General features: G+C 43.2%; 1 protein-coding gene across 2 annotated transcripts in view; it reads left to right on the top strand.

The window, feature by feature from the left end:
* The first annotated feature begins 1,394 nt into the window (after positions 1-1,394).
* Positions 1,395-22,980, top strand: part of Pi4k2a (phosphatidylinositol 4-kinase type 2 alpha) — a 29,222-nt gene continuing 7,636 nt past the window's right edge. For both annotated transcript variants that reach the window (XM_051199564.1, XM_051199563.1), the window contains exons 1-5: positions 1,395-1,893; positions 11,664-11,864; positions 16,088-16,219; positions 16,604-16,757; positions 21,611-21,672. In XM_051199564.1, coding sequence (XP_051055521.1) covers positions 1,462-1,893; positions 11,664-11,864; positions 16,088-16,219; positions 16,604-16,757; positions 21,611-21,672 — 981 coding nt within the window. In that variant the 5' untranslated portion in view covers positions 1,395-1,461. The remainder of the gene's footprint in view (positions 1,894-11,663; positions 11,865-16,087; positions 16,220-16,603; positions 16,758-21,610; positions 21,673-22,980) is intronic.

Raw genomic sequence — 22,980 nt, 5'->3', positions numbered from 1 at the left:
TCTTTTTAAAATGTCAAGGGAGGTAAGGGTGATTAGTCCCATTTTATGGGGAGGAATTTTAGAAATTACCATCTTAAAATTGCTAATCATTTATAGAACAGAGTTTAACTTTACATGTTTCTGATCTCCAAGCCCATGTTTCTTCTAAGCATTACACTCTACACTTTAACTTTATTAATCACTTTTACTAGTGAGAGTGCATGTGCCTCCCCCCCACCCCGTGGTGTGTGTGTGTGTGTGTGTGTGTGTGTGTGTGTGTGTGTGTGTGTGTGTGTGAAGGTAACAGAAGAGCCAGGAGAGGGTATCAGATCCCCTGGAGCTGGAGTGATCCATCTAATGTGAGTGCTAGGAACTGAATTCCATTCCAAGAGCAGGAAGTGCTCTTAACCATCCACCCACACAGCATCCATAGCACCCATTCTCCACTCAGTGTCTGGGTTTGGAGTGGGTATGCTCCACATCACATGCCTGCCTTCCTATCAAGCAAGCTGTTTCCTCCAAGGTTCTGGTACCCTTCATATGCCCTCTGCTGCTTCCCTCAGCCAAGTAGTCTGTCCTAAATAAGCTCTTCTTTTTCTCTGGCAATGTCTTATGTGCACGGTGTGCCTTTTCTCTTTTCTTCTCCCGTTAGTGATTCAGTTACTTCCTTTAGGAGCTGGCTGTTAGCATAGGCTTTGCATGCAGTTTTTGCTCACTGTCCAGCCTCTTCCCAAGTCTGCGAACTATTGTGGCTGTCTCTGGAAGGTGTTTATCCAGAGGACAGAGACACATTTTTTTCTTCTGTTTACTAATGAAAACGAGCATCAACTGTGTATAGATATTGATGTGAATAAAGACATGAACTTTTTATTCTCAAGGGGCTAAATAAAACTTGCCTTAATGATCAGATAAAGTATTGGGTCATTGGCTTAGACACTACGTTAAACCGCAAGAGAGTTGTGATTTTTAAGTTATTGAGATAGCATGGGGTGAACGGGGCATCTTTATTTCATTGTCGTCTTCTCAATTCTTTGAACATAGCAGGTGCTTAGCGACACAAAAATGACATTTTGCAGTTTCACAGCCAGTTCATGGTTGGCACTCAATTAACAAGTGACTAAGAAAGCTGCTATTAGGAAAGCGTCCTAACACCAGTCGGCCAATTGGAAGCTGGGGCGGGGCTAAGGGCAGAAGGTGTGCCTGACCCGGGTTTGTCTTGTAGAACATGCGCAGTCTTCACAGAAGGTGACGCAAAAGCTGTGGAGACCGTGGTTGCGTAGGCGCAGGTTCTGATTGGCCACCGTTCGAGCGCGAGGGGCCGTGCCTACGCGTCGCCAAGTAAACAGGGCAGGCTAGGGGAGGAGCTACGGAGGCACCGCGCTCTCATTGGCCCGGCGGGAGGTGGGGAGTGCCGCGGATTGGTCGCGGCCGCGAGCTCGCTGGAGTGGAGCGCGCCGGGTCCCCGAGCCGGCGGCCTGAGGGATGGACGAGACGAGCCCGCTAGTGTCCCCCGAGCGGGCCCAACCCCCCGAGTACACTTTCCCGTCGGGCTCGGGAGCTCACTTTCCGCAGGTACCGGGGGGCGCGGTCCGCGTGGCGGCGGCCGGCTCCGGCTCGTCTCCGCCGTCCTCGCCCGGCCACGACCGGGAGCGGCAGCCTCTGCTGGACCGGGCCCGGGGCGCGGCGGCGCAGGGCCAGAACCATACGGTGGCGGCGCAGGCCCAGGCTCTGGCTGCCCAGGCGGCCGCGGCGGCGCACGCTATTCAGACCCACCGCGAGCGGAACGACTTCCCGGAGGACCCCGAGTTCGAGGTGGTGGTGCGTCAGGCAGAGGTGGCCATCGAGTGCTGCATCTATCCCGAGCGCATCTACCAGGGCTCCAGCGGTAGCTACTTCGTCAAGGACTCTCAGGGGGTGAGCGCGGGGGCGCGGGCGAGGCAGGGACGGCGTCCCGGGACCCAGGAGAAGGGGAGTCGAAAGGGTGCAGAAGAGAAACTTCAGCGCCAGCACCTCCCCACCCCCACCCCCGCCCCGGCGGCATTGGAGATGCTTCTGGGGACTAGAGATGGGGAAGCCTCGCGGGATATAGAAATCAATCAGAACCTTTCTGATGGGGAAGCGTGAGCGGAAAATGAAAAGAGGAAATTGACCAGATACCGGGCAGACAAGTGCTGACCGATGCTGCTTTCCAGTCAGCTCCTTAGATTCAAACTACTGGCACAAGTATCCGGTCATAGCCTCCAGATTCGGGGCTTTAGGCCCATTTTCTTTCACCTTTTATTTATTTATCTTACTTTTGCCCAAAGCAGTACGTCCCTGTTCTGTGGGTTAGTTGATCCATCACGGGCTCTGAGGATTTACTTCCACCTTCTGTGTTGTGGGGTTGTCTGTACCGGGATCCCGAGTTTTTTATTAACAATCTTTGGTGACAGCGTGGGTGGACTCATCAGTGCCATCTGTCCTGGTAATTGCTCACTTCTGGGAAAAGGTTCACATCGTTGCTTATGGTTCCTCGGTTTAGAACGTGGAGCTTTAAATATAGGAGACTGTCTTCTGCCCTTTAATTTCTCCCTCAAGCTTATAAGCAGTTCTTACTGACCTTAATTTTGTCCTCTCCTTGTATACTAGAGGTATGGAAGTAGGAGGCATGAGGTGACCAGGGCAGCTGAGAGGTGACCTATTTTTATATGCATTAAAATAATGGGTGTTAAAATTGCCTCAAAAGTCCCTTGCATTTTTCCCCCCAAGATAACTTTTCTCTGTAGCCCTGGCTGTCCTGGAACTCACTCTGTGACTAGGCTGGCCCTGAACTCAGAGTTCCACCTGCCTCTGTCTCCCAAGTGCTGGGATTAAAAGCATGTGTCACTACTGTGAAGCTGGTCCCTTGCAGGTTTTTTTTTTTTGGTATGAACTTATTTTAAAAAGTCCTGTAATTTTTAAAATTTCATTTATGCATATTGATACATTGCCTGCAGTTAATATGTCTGTGCACCATGTGCCTTCCTGATGCTGGGATAGACTTGAAGGGGGCTGGTTGGGATCCCCTAGAACTGGAGTTGCAGGTGGTTTGTGAGCTGTTGTGTGGGTTCTGGGAATTGAACCCTGGGTCCTCTAGAAGAGCGGCCAGTGCTCTTAGCTTCTGAGCCATCTTGCCAGCCCCCGTGTGTGCTCTTTAGATCTGTTGTGTATCTAAGTGGCTGGGGTGGATTGTGCTTGTAGCTCTTGATAGAATTCATTGAATAATCCATTCATCCAGAGTTGTCCCTGAGGTTACCAAAACCAGAGAGCACTCTGTCAACTCTGTTTGTATAAACTGAATTGGAGAAAGCTTTGAGAATATGCAGGTCCCTGATTCAGCTCCCAGCACAACGGAACAACTCAGTAAGACTTTATCTCTTTGGGGGGAGTAGCATTGGGGGGGCAAGTGGGTAATAGCATATTGGCTGGATCTTTCCATAGCCATAGGAAGATTTTTTTTCCCCCTCATTTAGAAGTATGTCAGAGCCAGTTGGTGGTGGCACAAGCCTTTAATCCCAGCATTCGGGAGGCAGAAGCAGGCGGATCTGAGTTGAAGGCCAGCCTGGTCTTTAGAACGAGCTCTAGGACAGTCAGGGCTACACAGGGAAACTCTTCCTTGAAAACCATAAAAAGAAGTGTGTCGGATAAGCTGGGAAATGATGTGGTGCTCTGATGGTGGGGTTGCCACTTCTGTCATTTCAGTACACAGAGGGTTTTGTTACGGTTGTCTTGTCTTCGGTGGTGTTCGGGGCCGCAGTCTCTAGTTTTCTAGCCCCTCTTCTCTGTTAGAGGTAAAATCTACACACAGATGTCTCCCCAAAATGATTCATGTGATTGCCCTGCTCCCCTGATATATGGTTTAGGACAGAGGACCACTTCCTGAATGCTTGTGGGAGGGGCTAGACTGGCCCACAGACACGGTATAGTTGATATTGCACCAGGTGTATTTACTTTATTTAATTAATGCTTAAATGATGCTTACCTTATGCCAGTACTGTTTTTTAAGTGCTTTATGAATATTAACACTTATCCCTCATAAATACCATAGAACTTGGTACTATTTCAAATCTGCAGGTGATACTAGAGGTCCCTCCTCTAGTAAGGCAGGCATCTGAAGTCACAGTTTCTCCTGTGTGTGACTGTGTGTGCCTGTGTGTGACTGATGTTTTTAAATAATAATGACAAAAAAGGTTTATTTATCTCAAATGTAAAGGAAGTCTGTCGGTGACCCAGAACCTGCATGGCTTTCCAGTTCAATACCAGATTAGCTGTCCTTATCGTGTGGCTACTCAAGCTTGTTTGCCATCCATTGGAAGAAAGGAGAGAAAGAATGTGTCTCCACCCTTTTGGGCCCTTCCTAGAAGTTGCACCATATTTTTCTGCCTACATCCTATTGTTCAGAACATAGTTGTAGTAGTTGTCTGGGAGTTGTGGTTTTTGTCTTGCTTATAAGATAAATTAGACATTTCATGTCAGGCAGAAGGGGAAACAGGAGGAACCAGTAGTGTGTGTAATAACTACTTTTGGGACAGTCTGAAAGATTCTTTAACATTTTAAAGTTAATTTTTTTTGCTTGTTTTTGAGACAAGATCTCACTTTGTAGCCCAAGCTGGCTTGGAGCTCACTATGTTGACCTGGCCTTGTTATGGCTAGAATTAAAGGTGTACAGTACCATGCCCTGCCTATCTTAATTTTTATTTATTTATGAGTGTGACTGCAGGTTGTATGCCACTTGTAAGTGGGTGCCTAAGGAGGTCAGAAGTGTGTGTTCCATCCCCTGGAAGCGCGCTGCAGACAGGTGGGAGCCACCTGCTTTGGGTGCTGCAGATTGTACTCAGGCTCTCGAGAAGAGCAGCAAGTACTCTGGCTCATTCTGAAAGATTCTTGACTGACAGCCTCGATTCCACTTCCCGGTTTATGGTAGTTTCTGCCAAAGGATGATTAAGTGAGAACCTGTAACAGTAAAATGGAAAGTGCTAGATTAGAAGTTGTCATGGTGATGTGTGCTCGCATTACCCCTCATCACTTACATCCGTGGTGCTTCAGATCTCATGTTCACTCAACTATGGATGTATTTTCTCAGCATTTACTCTTTTTTTATGATTCTCATATTCCCAGGAATTGCCAAGAGAGCACGTGATCTAACTAGTTTAAGCAGATTAATGAGCCAGTCATGGTGGTACAGGCCTATAACCTAAGCCCTCTGGAGGCAGAGGCAGGTGGAGCTCTTTGAATTTGAGGCCAGCCAGGGCCCTGAGGGGTGGATATTAAGTGAGATACCACACTTGAAAACCCCAGCAAGTTCCTGGTACTTAGCAGGTACATAGTCAAGAGTTTTTTTTTTTTAATTCCATTTGCCCTTTTATCTTTGTTTCCCTTTTAAAACAGGATCTCAGGTAGCCCAGGCTGACTTCAATCTAACTATTTAGCAAAGATGACGTTGTACTCTTCTCCTGCTTGCACGCCCTGAGTTCCTGGGATTACAAGCATGTTCCTTATGCTCCATTATGACTGGCTTCATTTTGTTCTTTTTACAGTTTTATACCTACTGACCTCTATATTAGGTTTCTTGGATACATGGTGTTGTGTAAGGAGGAAGTAGTATAATTTTGAGAGGATATTCTCAAAACCACTGAGAATTGCAATTAATTAACTAATGCTCTTTGGTCTTTGCATAAAATTTCAGTGTCTATGGGGTGATCCATCTACATATTCTAGGAGTTTTATATCATATCAGTATTTTCAGCCTTAAAACATATACAGATACACACAAAAACCATCTTATTGTTTTATTTATTTATTTGATATTTATTTATTTATTTATTTATTTATTTATTTATTGAGACTAGTTCTTACAGTGTAGCTCTGCCAGACCTGGAATTTTGTGGACCCAGGCTGGCCTTTAACTTAGAGATCCACTTGCCTCTGCCTTGTGAGTGCCGGGATTAAATGTCTTCACTACCACTCCAGCTTGTTTTTATTTATTTATTTTTAAGGTAGAGGCCTACTGGCTGGCCTGGAACTCATAGTGATGATTGAACACCTCTGCCTCCTGAGTGCTGGGATTAAAGGTGTGCATCACCATGCCTAGCCTATGTTATTTTTTTAAAATCTGTTATTTACTTATTGTATATATGCATGTGCCTCTAAAGGTACATTTTTTTTTTTCCTTTTTTCTTTCGTTTTAGCATTTTGAGACAGGGTTTTTCTGTGTAGCTTTGGAGCCTGTCCTGGAACTAGATCTTATAAACCTGTTCTTGAACTCAAAGAGATTGGCCTGCCTCTGCCTCCTGAGTGCTGGGAGTAAATGCCTGTATCACTACTGCCCAGCTAAAGATAAAGATTACATTTTTAAAAAAGGGTTTCTTATTTGTGTGTACAGAAGAAGCACATTCAATATATGAATATTTGAAAAACAGCAAAAGATGTCATTTTCATGAGAAAATGTTGATGTGTGAAATTGGGACCAGTCAGATGGCTCAGTAGAAAGTCCTGATGGCCAAGTTCAATTCTCCAGAAGTGATGTGGTAGGCTAGAACTGACTTCCTCAAGTTCTCTTCTGACACACGTCTTAAAGAATTCTCACATCCTTCCGCTTGGTTAAGAACCATATTGATAGCCATCTTAAGGAGCAAACACTTTCATGATATAATGAGTGCTCTATATCCTGTATGGATGTTGGTCATGAGATTTTAAGCTTTATCTACCATCTGGTACAGGAACCTATCCCATGCCCAAGTTATGAGTGAAGTAGTTTGCAGTGCACAGTAGTTCTTAGAGTGTGGCCCAGGGGTCACTAAACATTTCTTTTGAAGGCTCAGGGAAGAGTATTTTCATAATAACTGTGAGGCCTTATTTGTCTGCTCTCACTCTCGTTTCCTTTTGTGTGTAGAACAGAGATGTGAAGATACCATATGATGTGGCACACTGGAACCTTGAGTACCAAGGAGGACAGGAGAAGGCAGTAGTGTTCTATTAACGCAGATACTACATAGTTTTGAGGAGATTAATTTCTATAAAATTTTGGTTATGTTAATATGCAGTGTTCATTTTTATTAATTAATAGTTTTAGCATAAATTTGGCTTTAATTTATTTTATTTTTTTGAGACAGGATTTCTTTGTGTAACTGTAGACCAGGCTGGCCTCAAACTCACAGAGATCTGCCTGCCTCTGCCTCCCAAGTGCTGGGACTAAAGGCATGTGCTACCACTGTCTGGCTCAGCTTTAATTTCAAATACAGCAAGTACAGCTTTTACCCACAAAAATGAAAGCTTTTGGAGTGATATTTATTTATATTTTGATTGTTTCGTACTTTATGTGTCTGAATGCTTTGCCTGCATGTATGTATATGTACCACATGTGCGTCTGCTGTTTGCAGTGGTGGGAAGAAAACCTCAGATCCTCTGGAAGCAGAGTCATAGATAATCATCACCTTCTAGGTGCTAGAAAATTAACCTGGGTCTTCTGCAAAAACAAGTTTTCTTAATCACTGAGCTATCTCTCCAGCCCCATAATCTTTTTAAGAATAAAATTTTAATTAATTATTTGGGGATCCTATATAGTATCTGTTGATCATATACCCCCACTCCTCCTAGGTCCACCCTCTTCACCCTGACCTCCCTTGGGGTTCTTTTAAATTACTCTTTTAATCTAATCTGTGTTGCCTGCTACTCTTGGAAGTGGGACCTGCCATGGAGTGTGATTGACCTACCAGGAATGACACTATCAAAAAGACTGACTCCCCCTCTCTTTGTGGGGAGGAGGGATCTTAACAGTTTTTTGTTTTTTTTGTTTTTTTTTTTTTTTTTTTTTTTTTTTTTTTTTTTAACAATTTAAGGGAATTCTAGTACTGTGCTACCATGCCTATCTTGAAGAAAATCTTGAGAAGAAAAAGTTTGAGAACTTTCCACTTTGTGTGTACCAAACATAACATTTTTTTTATATCTCGTTCCTTCTTTTCTTTCTTCCTTCTTTCCTCCCTCCCTCCCTTTCTTCCTTCCTTCCTTCCCTCCCTCCCTTCTTCTCTCTCTCCCTCCCTCCCTCCCTCCCTCCCTCCATCTCTCTCTCTCTCTTTTTTTGGTTTTTCAAGACTTGGTTTCTCTGTGTAGCCTTGGCTGTCCTGGAACTTTCCCTGTAGACCAGGCTGGCCTTGAACTTACAGAGATCTGCCTGCCTCTGCCTCCCAAGTGCTGGGATCAAAGGTGAGCATCACCTCCACCCAACTGTATTTCTTTTTATATCTTACTTTGAATGCTTATACACATTCACAGTGCAATCAGAGATCAGAAGACAGCTTGTGAAGCCAGTTCTCTCCTTCAACCATATGGGTTCTGGGTCATCAGAACTGATGGCAAGTACTTTTTAACCTGCTGAGCACTCTGGCTAGCCCCTAAATTAAAACACACACACACACAAAAAAACCAAACCACTTTTAACTAAAGGTCACTTCTGTGTATATTACAGTGCATATATGATTTATTTGAACTAAAGCTTTAAGTTGTTGGAAAAAAGAATTCTTCCCTTTTGTTTTTTCTTTTCTTTTTGAGATAGAGTCTTACTATGTATAAAGCCCAGGCTGGCCTTGCTTGTGATCTTCCTGCTGGATTACGGCGTACACCACCACACCTGGATGGTTTTGTTTATTGGGGGAAGGGAGGTGTCTCACCGTTGTTTCCTAGGCTGGCCTTGTACCCTGGGCTCTAGTGATTTTTATTTAGTCTTTCTGGTTAGTAGCGGGCTGCACCTTATGCTGGTCATTGCTGACTAGCTATCTGAAACTTAGGTTCCAGTAACTGATTGTGGCTTCTGATACCAGCTAGTGAGAAGTCTCTTGATTCTTGGTAGTGATGGTTTTATTCACAGATTAGTAAGTAGGTGTTAAGGAAAGATACTTTTAAAATCAGTACCGAATTGATACATTCTGGGTGAAACAGGAATTGACTATGGAGGGACAAAAGATGAGGAGGCAAGTCAGTCCTTTTCTTTCTTAGATGAATACTGGTATTTGAAAGGGTTTTAGAGTTTGTCCTCTGGGGAAGAGAAGAGTATTTTTGATTTGTCAGTAGCATAGTTCACTATGTACAGCCAACATGGCTCTGGAAATTATGGCAGAGGCTGTTTTGTGTCTGTTGAGGAAACCTACCACATGCTTACACAAACTAGGTCCTGATCAAATTTTAGCAGAACTGAATTACACTGAGGCCTCTTCTTAGTCCTAGTCTCCCTCTCTCTGAATGTTCTAGTTCTCTATTCTCCCTCCCCTTTCATACCCTCAGTTATTTAATCCAGACAATATTCCCTTATGAATCCCTTGTGTGACTTTGAAATGGAAATTGAGGAACCTGGCAGGTCAGTACATAAATGACCCTTGTCTGCAGTTTGGCCTTCAAGTTCTGCTTTCTTTAAGTGGAAAGATTTAATTTCTTCCCGGTACTTCTCAGCCCTCACTGGTGTCTGGACTATCTTTATCCCCTAATTGGAGGCTGAGTGCTGCAAGCTGTACTGTTGAGGAGCCTGTTTCAGCATTCTCCCCAGCCCTGCTTTTAGCTGAGAGCCTGTGGCTGCTTCTGTGCATCCACTTTGGATGAGAAAGTAATGCTGTGGCAGGCATGGTAGCACACACCTTCAATCCCAGCATTGGGGAGGCAGAGAGAGGCAGGCAGAGTTCTGTGAGTTCAACTAGTCTGGTCTACCAAACAAGTTACAGGCCGGCCAGGGCTACATAGTGAGACTGTCTTTAAATGAAGAGTAATTACAAAGACTTATAGTTTATATTTTACTTTTATCAATAAATAAGTTTGACTTTAAGAATAAATTGATTCTTTTTGGAAGTAAAAAGAGAGTTTTGGGTTTCTCTCACCTTTTCAAATCCTTGCAAGGAATATTTGAAGGATCTGGCTTTAAGATTTTTTTAACATTTTTAAAATTAATTTATATTTTACATTCTAATCCCAGTTCTCTCTTCCTCCTCTCCTCCTGCTTCCCCCACTCCCCCTCCACCTCCCATCTGTTCCTCAGAGATGGTAAGGCCTCCCCTAGGAAGTCTACTAAGTCTGTCCCATCTTCTCATTGAGGCAGAACCAAGGCTGGCTTCAGGATTGAACTGGTTCTTGTTAGAGATGTCATGAGTGAGTTCTCTGTTACTCAGTTAATGGAGGCAGATGGTACATGTCTGGTGTGACTTACCCTAACTCAGGAAGTTATAGCCTGAGTTATGCCTTATGATCCAAACAGTCCGCAGTTGGCTGTGAATTAAGGGAAGAAGGAGAAGAGTCATAAGATGAATCACTTAATTAGCATATCTTTTCTTCCTTTGAATTACCAGTTTGGGTTCTGGAAGGAATGAGATAAATAAGTCCAGAGGGCCTAAGGTTCTGGGAAAGAAAGCATTCAGAGTCTAGGCATGGTGGAGCATACCTTTAATCACAGCACTCAAGAGGTAGAGGAGATGGGGCTCTGAGTTTGAGGTCAGAGGGTCTTCATAGCTAAGTTCCAAGCTAGCCAGGGTTACACAGTAAGACCCTGTCTTCACAAACAAACAAAATCAGCAAAACAGATTAAGTTACTGTAAGCTAGAGAAAGTGAGTTGTGGGTTCTCTTCTCTTCTGACCTTTGCCTATCAGAACTTAAGAGAAACCCAATTCTATCGACATTCCTTTTCCTGCTCTGATTTTTATTTCTTCTTTGGTTTTCGGTTGCTTTGTTACTAGATTGTATTTCTTAAACTTTTTTTTTTTCCCTTAACATTTTGCTAACATGGGATAAGAAGTCTGATAAGAGGAAGTGGGTCACTGCTAACAGTCATTCCATAATACTTCATCTCCTTTCAGTTTTCTCTGCTAGACTGAAAGTCAGAAAGCACAGCAGTCCTCCTGTCTGCACCCATTTGGAGCTGAGGTCACAGGCATTTGCAGGGATGCTCAGCTTGCCACTTGGGTGCCAGGACCTAAGTTCTGATCCTCAGAGTTGCAGAACAAGTGCTCTTAACTACTGAGCCATCTCTCCAGCCCTATGTCTGTATGTAATTGACAGAAACAACAGTATATACACATATACACATCCTTGAAGTTGAAGTTTGATGGTACTGAGTTTCTGGCATACTAAAATAAAGGAAAGTGTGAATGAGGATAAATGAAACAGGGATTCTTACAATATAATATATAATCAATTATATATTTCACTTTTGGGGAAAGGATTAACTTGGGGCCATTGATCTATGTATGTGTGTGTGTGTATGTATGTATGTATGTATGTAGAGAGGACAGAGCAAATCTGTATTAGCAAGCCAAGTGGTGGTGGTACATGCTTTTAATCCCAGCACTCAGGAGGCAGAGGCAGCTGGATCTCTGTGAGTTCCAGGACAGCCAGAACTATACACAGAGAAATACTATCTCAAAAAACAAAACAAAACAAATCAAAAGAAAGAAAGAAAGAAAAGAAAAAGAAAAAGTTACCAAGTTGGCTTTTGGGTTTTGCTTCTAGAAACATACAAACCCATTTACTTTGAAGCAAAGAGTGAAGCAAGAATAAGGAGCTATCTTTGGACATAGCTCTTTCTAGCAGCTTATCTCTACTGAATCAAAGTCCTCATAAATGCTAAGTATGTGATCTTCAGCTACTCCTAGACTTCCAAATCACCGCCTGTCTTTTCTTTTTGTCTATGTAGAAGATTGTTGCTGTCTTCAAACCCAAGAATGAAGAGCCATACGGGCAGCTTAATCCTAAATGGACCAAATGGCTACAGAAGTTGTGTTGTCCATGCTGCTTTGGCCGTGACTGCCTTGTCCTCAACCAGGGCTATCTCTCAGAAGCAGGGGCTAGCTTGGTGGACCAAAAACTGGAACTCAACATTGTGCCCCGTACTAAGGTCAGTGACCCATTTCTGGGAACTTTAGTGCTTTGCTAAAGGTTTGCTGGGCCCTGATCTCTCTTAGTGGAATAGAGGATGTGCTTGTTTAGTGGAATAGAGGATGGCTTGTTTAAATCTGGGACTCAGCCTTTTGGGGATGGGTAGTAGGGATAGGCTTACATTTTGATCATCTGATAAAAGCAATTCACAGAAGGACACGTACACATTTTTATATAGAATCTTAGGAGTTTCACAGGTGCCTCATCTACATTTATGGGCTTCTTGGTCTTTGTATCCCAGGTGGTCGCAAGCTGGTTATAAACCTAGGTGCTTTTACTGCTCATTCACATAGACTTGTGGATCAAGATTTAGATACAGTTTCTCAGTTTCTTTCCTTCCCTTTTTCCCTTTTCTCCTTTTTTTAAATTAAAAAAAAAAAATTCTGTGTATGTGTTTCCGCATGTGTGTATGTGCTCGTGTATGCAGGTGCCAGAAAAAGACACTGGTCCTCTGGAACTGGAGTTACAGGACACCCCTCATGTGGGTGCTAGGAACTGAACTCCACTCTGCAAGAGCAGCAAGTGCTCTTACCCACTGAGTCATTCTCCAGCCCCTCTTACTTTTTAGGGACAAGGTCTTGTCATGGTGCCCAAATGTGTTCTAAGCACAGTATTGTCTTGTGATCCAACTGCTTTAGCCTCCTAAGTACCTGAGTCTATAGAGTGTGCCCCCATTCCTGCCTTAAGCAAGGCTTGGTAAAGACAATTTGGTTGGGCTAAGACGGTTAGAATGAAACATCTGTCTCAACTCCCTGCAAAGGACTAACATGGAATTTCCCTCACCTGCCTTCATGCTATGGAATCCTGGGGGTTGTCTGAGTATAGCAGAATAGAGGTCCTGGCTTGGGTTTGTAGCCTAACGCTAAAGCATCAAATGCAAGGCCCAGGGTTCAATACATAACACTACAAGGAAGGGAAGGAGGGAGGGAGGGAGGGAGGAAGAAGGAAGAAGGAGAAAGGACCAGTTCTGGACAAATTCACATACAGTATGGATTTACACATCCCTTGTATGTATTGTGACTTAGTTGATAATTACTGCTTCAGAATCTGGTCCCTCACCTGAAATCCTTTTAGATCAGGTCCATCCTAGTTCCCAGAAGCCCTTTTACACATTCCCTGCTCAGTGTTCTATACTTTCCTCTTTGGTAGGCAAACAGCACAGAGCCACAACTGTTCCCTGGCTTGCTCTGCTGGTGCTTCCAAGGTTCAGTGCCTAAGGGTCTGAGGCTTGAGTTTGAATTCTACTCAGTATCTTTTTCTTTTATTGGAGATGGAGGCTTGTTATGTAGCCCAGGCTGGCCTTAAACTTGTGATCTTCCCACCTCAGCTTCCTGAGTGCTGAGATCATAGCAGTGGCCTCTAGGTTTTTGTTTGTGTGAACCATGAGCAAAGCAGTGAATCCCCTAGTGTATGTTTGGTGTCTTCCCTATAAAACTAGAGCTAGGCATAGTTTAATAGTTTAATAGAGTGACTGTCAAGATCACACAAGATAATCTATATAAAACACATAGCCTAGTGCCTGGCATAATGTAAATACTCTATGCATCTTGTGCTTTTTAAATAGCTTTCAGTTTTTTGAGAATTACATAATTCTTATTTTTCACTTCCCTTGTATACCCCTTTGTTCTTTTTCAAATTCATGGCTTCTTTGTCTTTAATTAATTGTGTATGTTTGTATATTTTTAAATATATAAAACATGTTTGTATGATGTTATTTTAATATATGTTTTTGGGGCTGTCCATTTAGTATTGGATAACCAGTTGATGTACTCTTCCCTGAGAAAGGCTATTTTCTTTTTATTCATTTACTTTTTCCATTCCAATCCCAGTTCCCCCTCCCTCTTCTCCTCCCACTTCCCCCACCTTCCATCTGCTCCTTGGAAAGGGTAAGGCCTTCCCTAGGAAGTCTACTTAGTCTGTCTCATCTTCTCATTGATGCAGGACCAAGACACCTCTCCACCCCCCACACCCCTGTGTCTAGGCTTGGCAGGTATCTCTCCATATAGAATGGACTCCACCAAGTCAGTTTGAGCATTAGAGTTAGATCTTTGGACCCACTGCCAGTGACCTCATATATTGTCCCAGTCACACCATTGTCACCTATATTAAGGGAGTCTAGTTAGGTCTTATGCAGGCTCCCCATTTGTCAGGCCTGAGTCAGTGATCTCTCACTAGCTCAGGTCAGCTGATTCTGTGGGTTTGCCCATCCTGGTCTTGACTCCTTTGTTCATATTATCACTCCTCTCTCACTTCGATTTTACTCCAGGAGCTTGGCCCAATGGTTAGTTGTGGATCTCTGCATCTGCTTTCATCTGGTTCTAGCTTCTCTGGGTTGAGTCTGGTTGTCCTTTGCTGTATGTCTGGTATCCACTTATGAGTGAATACATACTGTATTTGTCTTTCTAGTTTCGGGATGGTTTTTCGAGTTCTGTCCATTTGGAAAGGCTGTTTTCTACTGCTCTCAGCATTCCTTAGTTGCCTGTAGTTCTTTGTTCAGGGTTGAGGCCTCATGTGCTTTTCCCCCTTCCATGTTAGCGTGTCTATTTATGGTGGTCTTGTTCAGCTTATGTTTAGGCCATTTTGGGGAGACTTCAAGGATGTAGCTTCTGACATTTCTAGAAGACGTCTCACAGCACGCTCCTATTCCTCTGGCTCTTCCATCTTTCCCTTGTCTGTAAGAGTTTTGATATGTTAGATATGTTAGTTGGGACTGTGCTCCACATCTCTGCATTTTGATCAGTTACAGTTTTCCATAACAGTCTGTCTGTGGCAAAGATAAGTTTTCTTGGTGAGGAGTCTTAAGGTGTTTTTATAAGCTGTTTAATCATTAGTTAACCCTACATCTTCCTCATTAGAGAATATTAATGAGTATGAGCATCTCCTGTATCAGTGTCACCAACACAAAACACTTGTCTTCCATGACGCTGAGATGAGACAGAACTTTACAAGTTTAAATTCAGCTGCTGGAGAATATAAGAGGAGTCTCTTCCCTTTGCTGCCTGCCCTATTCTTGTGATAGGATTCTATCCAGCTGATCAGAGCATCTGTCACTATGGAAACAGCCCACATTGTGAAGGTGCTTCAAATAGTAAAGTTTTAGTTCTCAGTCTCTAGCTGATTTGCTCCTATTTCCTATGAGGTAATGAGAGTTTCATTACTCATACAGGGAAGAGTGGTGTGCTGGGAAGTAGAGCTGCAAATGAACCTGATAGCAGGGAAGAGATGTTGTACAGCTCTAACAAGCCAGAGTTTCCAAGTGGAAACTGGGAAGATCGCTTTTTTTTCTTATTGAGACAGTTTCACTGTGTAACAGCCCTGGCTGTCCTGGAACTCTCTTTGTAGATCAGGCTGGCCTTAAACTCATTGAGATCCTCTTGCCTTTGCCTCCTGAGTGCTGAGATTAAAAGTCCTGTGCCACCAATACCTGGTGGAAAATAGCTTTAAGAAGACACTTTTTTTCCTTTTCTTTTATTATCCATAGTAGGGAGCACATATGCCAAGGCTCACACGTGGAAGTCAGAGGACAACTGATGGGAGTTGATGCTGTCTTTCCACAGTTACAGGTTCTGGGGACCAGATTCAGGTTGTTAGGCTTGGTGGCAAGAACTCTTACCCACTGGGCCATCTAACTAGCCCTTTCCTTTCCTTTCCTATGTTGCTATTTTCCTCCCTCTCCTCTCCTCTCTTTTTCTCCCTCCCCTTCTCTCCCTCTCTTCCTCTTCCCTTTTTATTTCCGTTCCTCCCCTTTCCCATTTGAGATTAGGTCTCACTCTATAGCTCATTTCTGGCAAGGAACTGACTGTAGACCAAGCTGGCTTCAACCTTGTGTGGAACATTCTGCCTTTGCCTCCTAAATGCTGAGATCACAGACATGTATTCCCATGTCCAAGTCATTTATATCACAATGGATATGAGATGGTTAATATGGTATGGCTCTGCCGTCTCGGAGCCCTTTATTTAAAGTTTCACAGGTAAGGAAATATGAACTGAAAAAAAATTGTGGGAGATTCTAGAGGCCAGGTTCAGAAATAATGTATATACATCATTTTATCAACTTTCTATTACCCCAAATTAGCTGTATTGACTACCTTGGGCCATAAGACCGGGAAATGCTGTTCTCTGCAACAGTGGTCTTCTTTCTTAAACTTACTCTAACCTAAGTCTTTTCTCTTTCCCCTACAGGTAGTATACCTGGCCAGTGAAACCTTCAACTACAGTGCCATTGACCGAGTGAAGTCCAGGGGCAAGCGACTTGCACTAGAGAAAGTGCCAAAAGTTGGGCAGCGGTTTAACCGAATTGGGCTACCACCAAAGGTATAGATTGTCCCTATATGACTTAACAAAGTTGATGGTCTGTGGCGCATAATCACTCAAGAGGGGGAAGCAGGCACCTACAGACTTGAATAGGGCATGTGAAAGACCTGTGATCTTTCTTACTTCTGTCAGAGATCTCAGGGTGGGAATAGGTGTCCAGGTAATGTGAGTCTTTACTTTATTCCTTTAGAGTCTAGACCTTTTAGATGACCTCTCCCACTCCATTTCTCCTGTCCTTACAAGGAAATGAAGGCATGATACTTGTAGAAATGCTCCTTTTCTTTGGTGTGAACTCCATGGGGCCATTGTGGGTCTCTGGCTTATTCCTGGGGTTTTTAACTTGGCCTCTACAGATACAATTTTGTTCCTTCCATTGGATTGTAGGTCGGGTCATTCCAGCTCTTTGTTGAAGGCTACAAAGATGCAGACTATTGGCTGCGGCGTTTTGAAGCAGAACCTCTCCCTGAGAACACTAACCGACAACTATTATTGCAGTTTGAGCGGTTGGTGGTGCTGGACTACATCATCCGCAACACTGGTGAGCAGCCATGCATGCTTCATGCCTTGCGCCGGGCTTCTGAGGGTTGAGGTGGGCCTGGAGGTCTGTAGGAACCGGACTCAGTACCTTGTGAGGATGGTGTTTCCTGTGTTCAAATGGGCATGCATGTTGAGAGGGCTTGGCAGACCAATTTTCTGGGTTATATTTTGACCAGATATAGCATCTGCAAGTTACTAGAGGTAATGAGGTGGGGTCAGGATTTGCCTGGCTTTTCCAAAGCAGTGTGAAAAGTGCATTTTTCTTGATTCCTAGTCACTTTTAGAGATTGAATAAGGCAGGATTATCTTTTTATGACTTTTAAAAAAAGGATTCTTGAATTGTTGTTTGAAAAAGGGTTTCTCTATCCCTGACTGTTCTGGGACTCTGTGTAAACCAGGCTGGCCTTGAACTCACAGAGATCCACTTACCAAATGCTGGGATTAAGTGGGCTATGACACCTGGAACATTTTTTTTTTTTTTAATATACTGGTGAACTTGAATCAGAACTGAGGAGTTTTTGATTACTAATCTATCTCCTTAGGAGATTTTCTGATTTTTTTTTTTTTTGTGGTTTAATCATGACAGGTTTTGTGTATCTAGAACTCTTTTTGTATCATCTAGGTCATTGAGATTGTTGTCATAAAATTGTTTTTAGTGTTTTTTGTTTTGTTTTTGGTTTCTCTGTATTGCTTTGGAGGTTGTTCTGGAACTCACTCTGTAGACCAGGCTGGCCTCAAAGTCACAGAGATCTGCCTGCCTCTGCCTCCCGAGTGCTGGGATTAAAGGTGTGTGCCACCACCGGCCAGCTTTTGTTTTTAGTGTTAAATACTTTTTATTTTTATAGAATTATTGGTAATATTTGTGCTTTCATTTTTGAGCTTCCCCCTCCCCCATTCCATCTATCTAAAGGCTTGCTTGTGTGTTTTGGATTTTTGAGAGAGGCTGTCCTGGAATTCTCTATGTGGACTTCTCAGGCTGGTCTCAGTCTCACCAAGACCCTTTGCGTCTGCCTTCTGGGTGGCATGAGCAAAGGCAGGTGCCACCACTGGTGTCTCACAGAGCAGCTTTTGGTGTCATTGCTGATCCTCTGTTCAGGGTTCTTCTGCACACTGTTGTCTCCTCCTTTCTGGTGGCTTTCAGGTCAGTTTGTTCTTCTACTTCTGCAAGGGATGAGGTGAAGCTATTGATTTGTAAGCTCTCTCATTTTGCAGTGTAAGCATTTGTAGCTATAAATCTATCACTAAATACTCTGCTGTTATGCCCTGTACATTTTGGTAAGGTATATATTTGTTTCCACTGTCTCTTAAGCTTTTCTAGGTTACCATTATGATTTCTTCTTTCATCCATTGGCTAAGCACTTTTGTAAAGTTTCTATTTTCCTTTTTTTGTAGGGAGGGGTGGAGGGTAGCCCAGCCCAGGCTTTTCTGGAACTTGCTGTATAGCTCAGGCTAGTCTAGAACTCATTGCACTATTTCTTCATCCCAGAATGCAGGCTTGAGCTGCTGTGCCCAGCCTTTCAGTTCTCTGTTTGCTATTGCTTGGTTACTAAATTTATTTCATAGTTTTCTTTTATTCATAGCTTTGCTTCCTGTTGTTTCTGTTACCCATGGTTAACTGCCCTGAAAACTCTAAATAGGAAGGTTCAGAAATAAATAATGCATGTTTTATATAACTAAAAAAAACTTCCATTCTGAGTTGCGACAAGTTTCTTACTGTCTCGCCCAGTATGTGGATCACCCTTTGTTCAGTATATCTGCACTGCAGAGTGACCTACCTGTCAGTCAGTTTTAGTGGTCTCACATATTCCCTCAGCTGTTGCCGTAAGAACCCCTTATTTTGCTGAATAGTAGGCCCTGAATACAACACTAACAACTGGGAAGCTGTAATGTATTTCCTTTAGGTGAAAAGGTAACTTTTAAGGGGGAGGGAAGTCAGTGTGGTTTGGCACTCTATCTTCCGGCATTCCCCAGGAACACACCCTTTTGGTTAGGGGGAGCTGTACTTTGACAGCTAACCAATTTTTTCAGAATCTATTGACAGTCCGTATCTTCATATCTGGCTGTCCTGGAAAACACCTTGGATTATTTTAGCACTTGGAGGAAGAGGCAGGTGGGTCTCAGTAAGTTCAAGGTCAGCCTGGTCTACAGCGAGTTCCAGGACAGCCAGGATTGTTACACAGAGAAACCCTGTCTCCAAAAAAAAAAAAAAAAAAAACTATGGGGCTTGGTATAGTGGTGCAACCCTTCTAATCTTGGAAAACTGAGGCAGGAAGATTGCAAGTTCAAGGTTAGCATGGGGGAGGTAATTCTTGGGCCAGCAAGATAACTCAGTGGATAAAGGTAGATCTCTGTGAGTTTGAGGCCAGCCTGGTCTACAGGTTGAGTTCCAGGACAGCCAGAGCTACACAGAGAAAAGAAAAGCAAAGCAAAACAAAAACCCATCTTGAAAAACAAAACAAATAAAAAACAAAACTTTTGAGATTTACTGGGTCCCTCCATGCAGCCTTGGCTGGTCTAGAGCTTGCTGTGTAGACCAGGCTGGTCTCAAACTCACAAGAGATTTGCCTGCCTTGGCCTCCCCAGTGCTGGGATTCCTGTGGGGTTGGAAGTACAGTTTGTAGGTCAGTGGCAGAGTATTTGCTTAGCATACAAGGCCCCAGGTTCAATACCCAGCAAAGAACTCCTGTCTGAATCTAATAGCTTCTCATATCTGCCCTACCGTTCTCTGTCCCCCTGCTCCTTTTTCTGTCTGACCCTGACCATCATGAGGTGAGCCTCCTCCTTCACCCTGTCCTTCCTGTGTTCTGTTTCCCTCAGACCCAAAGGCAACAGGGCTGGGCAACTACGGGCTGAAACCACAAGCCAAATGAAATGTTTCCTCCCCAGAAGCTAACATCTTTCCCAAGTACTTTGTCATAGACACAGACTTGTTCTTGTTTGTGTGTTAAGGTGTGTTAAGGTAGTCTCTTTATGTAGCCCCAGCTTTCCTGTACTCTGTACACCAGGCTGGCCCCAAACTCATAGAGGTCCACCTCTCTACCTGAGGGCTGGGACCACACAATATTCATTCATTCATTCACTCACTCAGTCACTCACTCACTCACTCACTTTCTGGCCTTATTTATTTTGATGCTCAAATTGTCCCTGATTTGGTCAGCGCTCATGTACTCTTATGCTATAAACACTTAATTTATGCCACAAGATAATCTGGATTCATCTTTTAGCCTCAAGCTGGAATCTGTCATTTCTCTAATATTCCTTTTACTGGAAGAGGGTATATTTATAGCTACTAGAATTTATGAGTTCATATGAATACCTGCGTTTTCATTCAGACACAGGCTCATTTTAGCCACCTTTCTATTTAATTTATAATTCTTTTTATGATACAGACCAGGCTCGCATTCAACTATTTACAATAAATCCAGAAAATTATAATAAATTTACTTACTTGTTTAATCCTGGACAACACAGAAAGTAGTTTCAGAATTGCTAAAGAGAGGAAAAAATATGAGGTAGTTAGGAAATTTTGTAAAATCATTAACTTTTCCTCAAATTGCAGAATTATCCAATATTATTGTTTCCTCATTCCCTTTCCTCCCCTTCTTTACCTCCTTTTTCCTCCTACTTTTTTTTTTTTTAGATGTCTTCTATCTGTACTGGCCATGAATGTTGGATCTTCCTGCTTCAAGATTATAGGCTTGTGACAGTATACCCAACTACAAGAATACTTTCCCCACCTGCAAGGATACTTTATTAATAATATCTTTTAAAAATATGGCTTACCAGGGCTGGAGAGATGGCTTCATGGTTAAGAACACTAGCTGATCTTCTAGAGGTCCTGAGTCAATTCCCAGCAACCACATGGTGGCTCACAAGCATCTGTAATGAGATATGGTGCCCTCTTCTGACTTGCAGGAATACATGCAGACAGAACACTATACATACTAAATAAATAAATCTTTAAAAAAAGTCTATGGCTTACTGGTGGGAGGTGGCAGCAACACACACTTTTAATCTCAAAACTCAGAAGGCAGAGGCAGGCAGATCTCTTTGAGTTCAAGGCCAGCTTGGTCTACAAAACAAGTTCCAGGACAGCCAGGACTACATAGAGAAACTCTATCTGGAACCCCCCCCCCCCAAAAAAAAAATGACAGTTATTCAGGGCCAGTGCCTAAGTCAGTAGCAGCCGAGGGTCACTTTAGCCTCAGGTATTGAGGAAGAGCTTGCCTTGCTCCCAAGATGGGCTGCACGTTTTCACTCTTTAGAGCCACAAGTAAGAACACTGTCCCACTTCCTAGTCTTCTGGCCACCTCTTCCCAATCAGTGAGTAGGGGACAGAATCCACAAGGGCTCGGTCCTTGCTGTGGGTGCTCTTTCTCTCTTGGACCCAGCTCTTAGATCCTTTTCTTTTTCCCATTCCTTCCCTTTCTTCCTTGTGATAAATAAGCAAGGCTGGCCTTAAATTTATGATTCTCTTGCTGCAGCCTCCTGAATACTTACAATTTTCTTAAAATCACCAATGCCTTCCAGAAATTAAATTTTTTTAAAAAAAGATTTATTTATTTTGTATACAGTGTTCTGCCTGCATGTATGCCTGCAGGTTGGAAGGAGGCACCAGATCTCATTACAGATGGTTGTGAGCCACCATGTGGTTGCTGGGCATTGAACTCAGGACCTCTGGAAGAACAGCCAGTACTCTTACTTAACCTCTGAGCCATCTCTCCAGCCCTTAAAATGTTTTATTTGCCCTGTAGTTGATCTGTTTGAGGGGTGGTCCAAGTATCCCAAATGCTTAATCCATCATTTCTAAAATCAGACAGGTTATTTCTACTAACTTTATGTTTCCATTCTCAGACCGAGGCAACGACAACTGGCTGATTAAATATGACTGCCCAATGGATAGTTCTAGCTGTCGGGTAAGAGATTGGTCTATATCTCAAAGAGGAGGTTGGGGAGGAACAATCCTTAAACAGTAGAAACACATTTAGGTCACAAAAGTTCACAAGAGTCAGAGAAACACAGGGGTTTAAAGTTAATACTTGGTGTAGTTTTTTTCAATGTGTTTTAAGGACCATCCTGAAAAGGGGTAACTTTGGAGCACTCTGCATACTCTTTATTGTGAGCTTCACACTGTACTATAGTGGAGTAAAGATGGGAAAGTATTACATTAAATGAATCTGCCTGATGCTGTCTAGTCCAGTGGCTCCCACCCTTTTAAGCCATGGGGTACTTCTACAGAGGACTCAGACTCTACAAGTTTAGAAGAAGCTGCTTCAAAGCCTTTTTTCATTTAAAATTTTTTCTTTCCTTTTAACATTCATTTCATGTGTGTGAGTGTTTTGCCTATACATGTGTGTGCACCACATGTGTGCCTACAGAGACCAGAAGAGTGCATGGGATCTATAGATGGCTATGTGCCACCACATGGATGCTGGGAATCAAACCTACAAGCTCTGGAAAGGCAGCCAGTACTCTTAACCTCTGAGTGGTCTCTTCAGCCTCAACACCAGGAAATGCTGATGCAGGGATCCTGGAGCTACAACTCCTGTGTTGGCGCCAGTAGAGCCTGGAGAAATGATGGGGCCAAGTAGTGGTGTCCCTGGTGTAGGCTGCCAAGGCTGCTCAGTCTTTTTACTCAGTTCCTGTCCTTTTCTTTGTGTTTTGTTTTTTGTTTGTTTGTTTGTTTATTGAGACAGAGTGTCTCTGTGTAGCCCTGGCTGTTCTGGAATTTGATCTGTAGGCCAGGCTAGCCTTGAACTCACAGATATCCACCTGTCTTTGCCTCCTGAATGCTGGGATTAAAAGTGTGCACCACCACCACCCAACTTGTCCTTTTCATTTTTATATATCACTGAGGCATGACTACCTTGTGTAGAGTCCAGCCACTGTCATCTTGATTCAGTGTTCTCTGGAAAATGGGAACTTTGTCATTATCAGTTAAGTCATGTCTGAGCTAAGGTCCACACTAAAAGACCTTGACCAGCTGATGCAGAGTTTTCTTTCCTTCTATTCTCAAGTTTCTCACTGTTTTACCTCAGAGTGATTTACAGAGTGTAAATCTCTTGACTTACAACTATGTTTTTATCACTAATCTTCTTACTAAGGACTCAGGCAAGTAAATGTTAATGTCCCACGATGAGCAAGGGTCTCTATCAGTGTGTATGACACACACCTGTAACACCAGCACTCAGGAGGTGGAGACCAGTGTGAACAGTACAGTAAGA

The sequence above is a fragment of the Phodopus roborovskii genome, unplaced genomic scaffold, assembly GCF_943737965.1.
Source record: "Phodopus roborovskii unplaced genomic scaffold, PHOROB, whole genome shotgun sequence".
Lineage (NCBI taxonomy): Eukaryota > Metazoa > Chordata > Mammalia > Rodentia > Cricetidae > Phodopus > Phodopus roborovskii.
The sequence above is the reverse complement of the archived record's forward strand: the minus strand, read 5'-3'. Positions and strand labels throughout refer to the sequence as shown.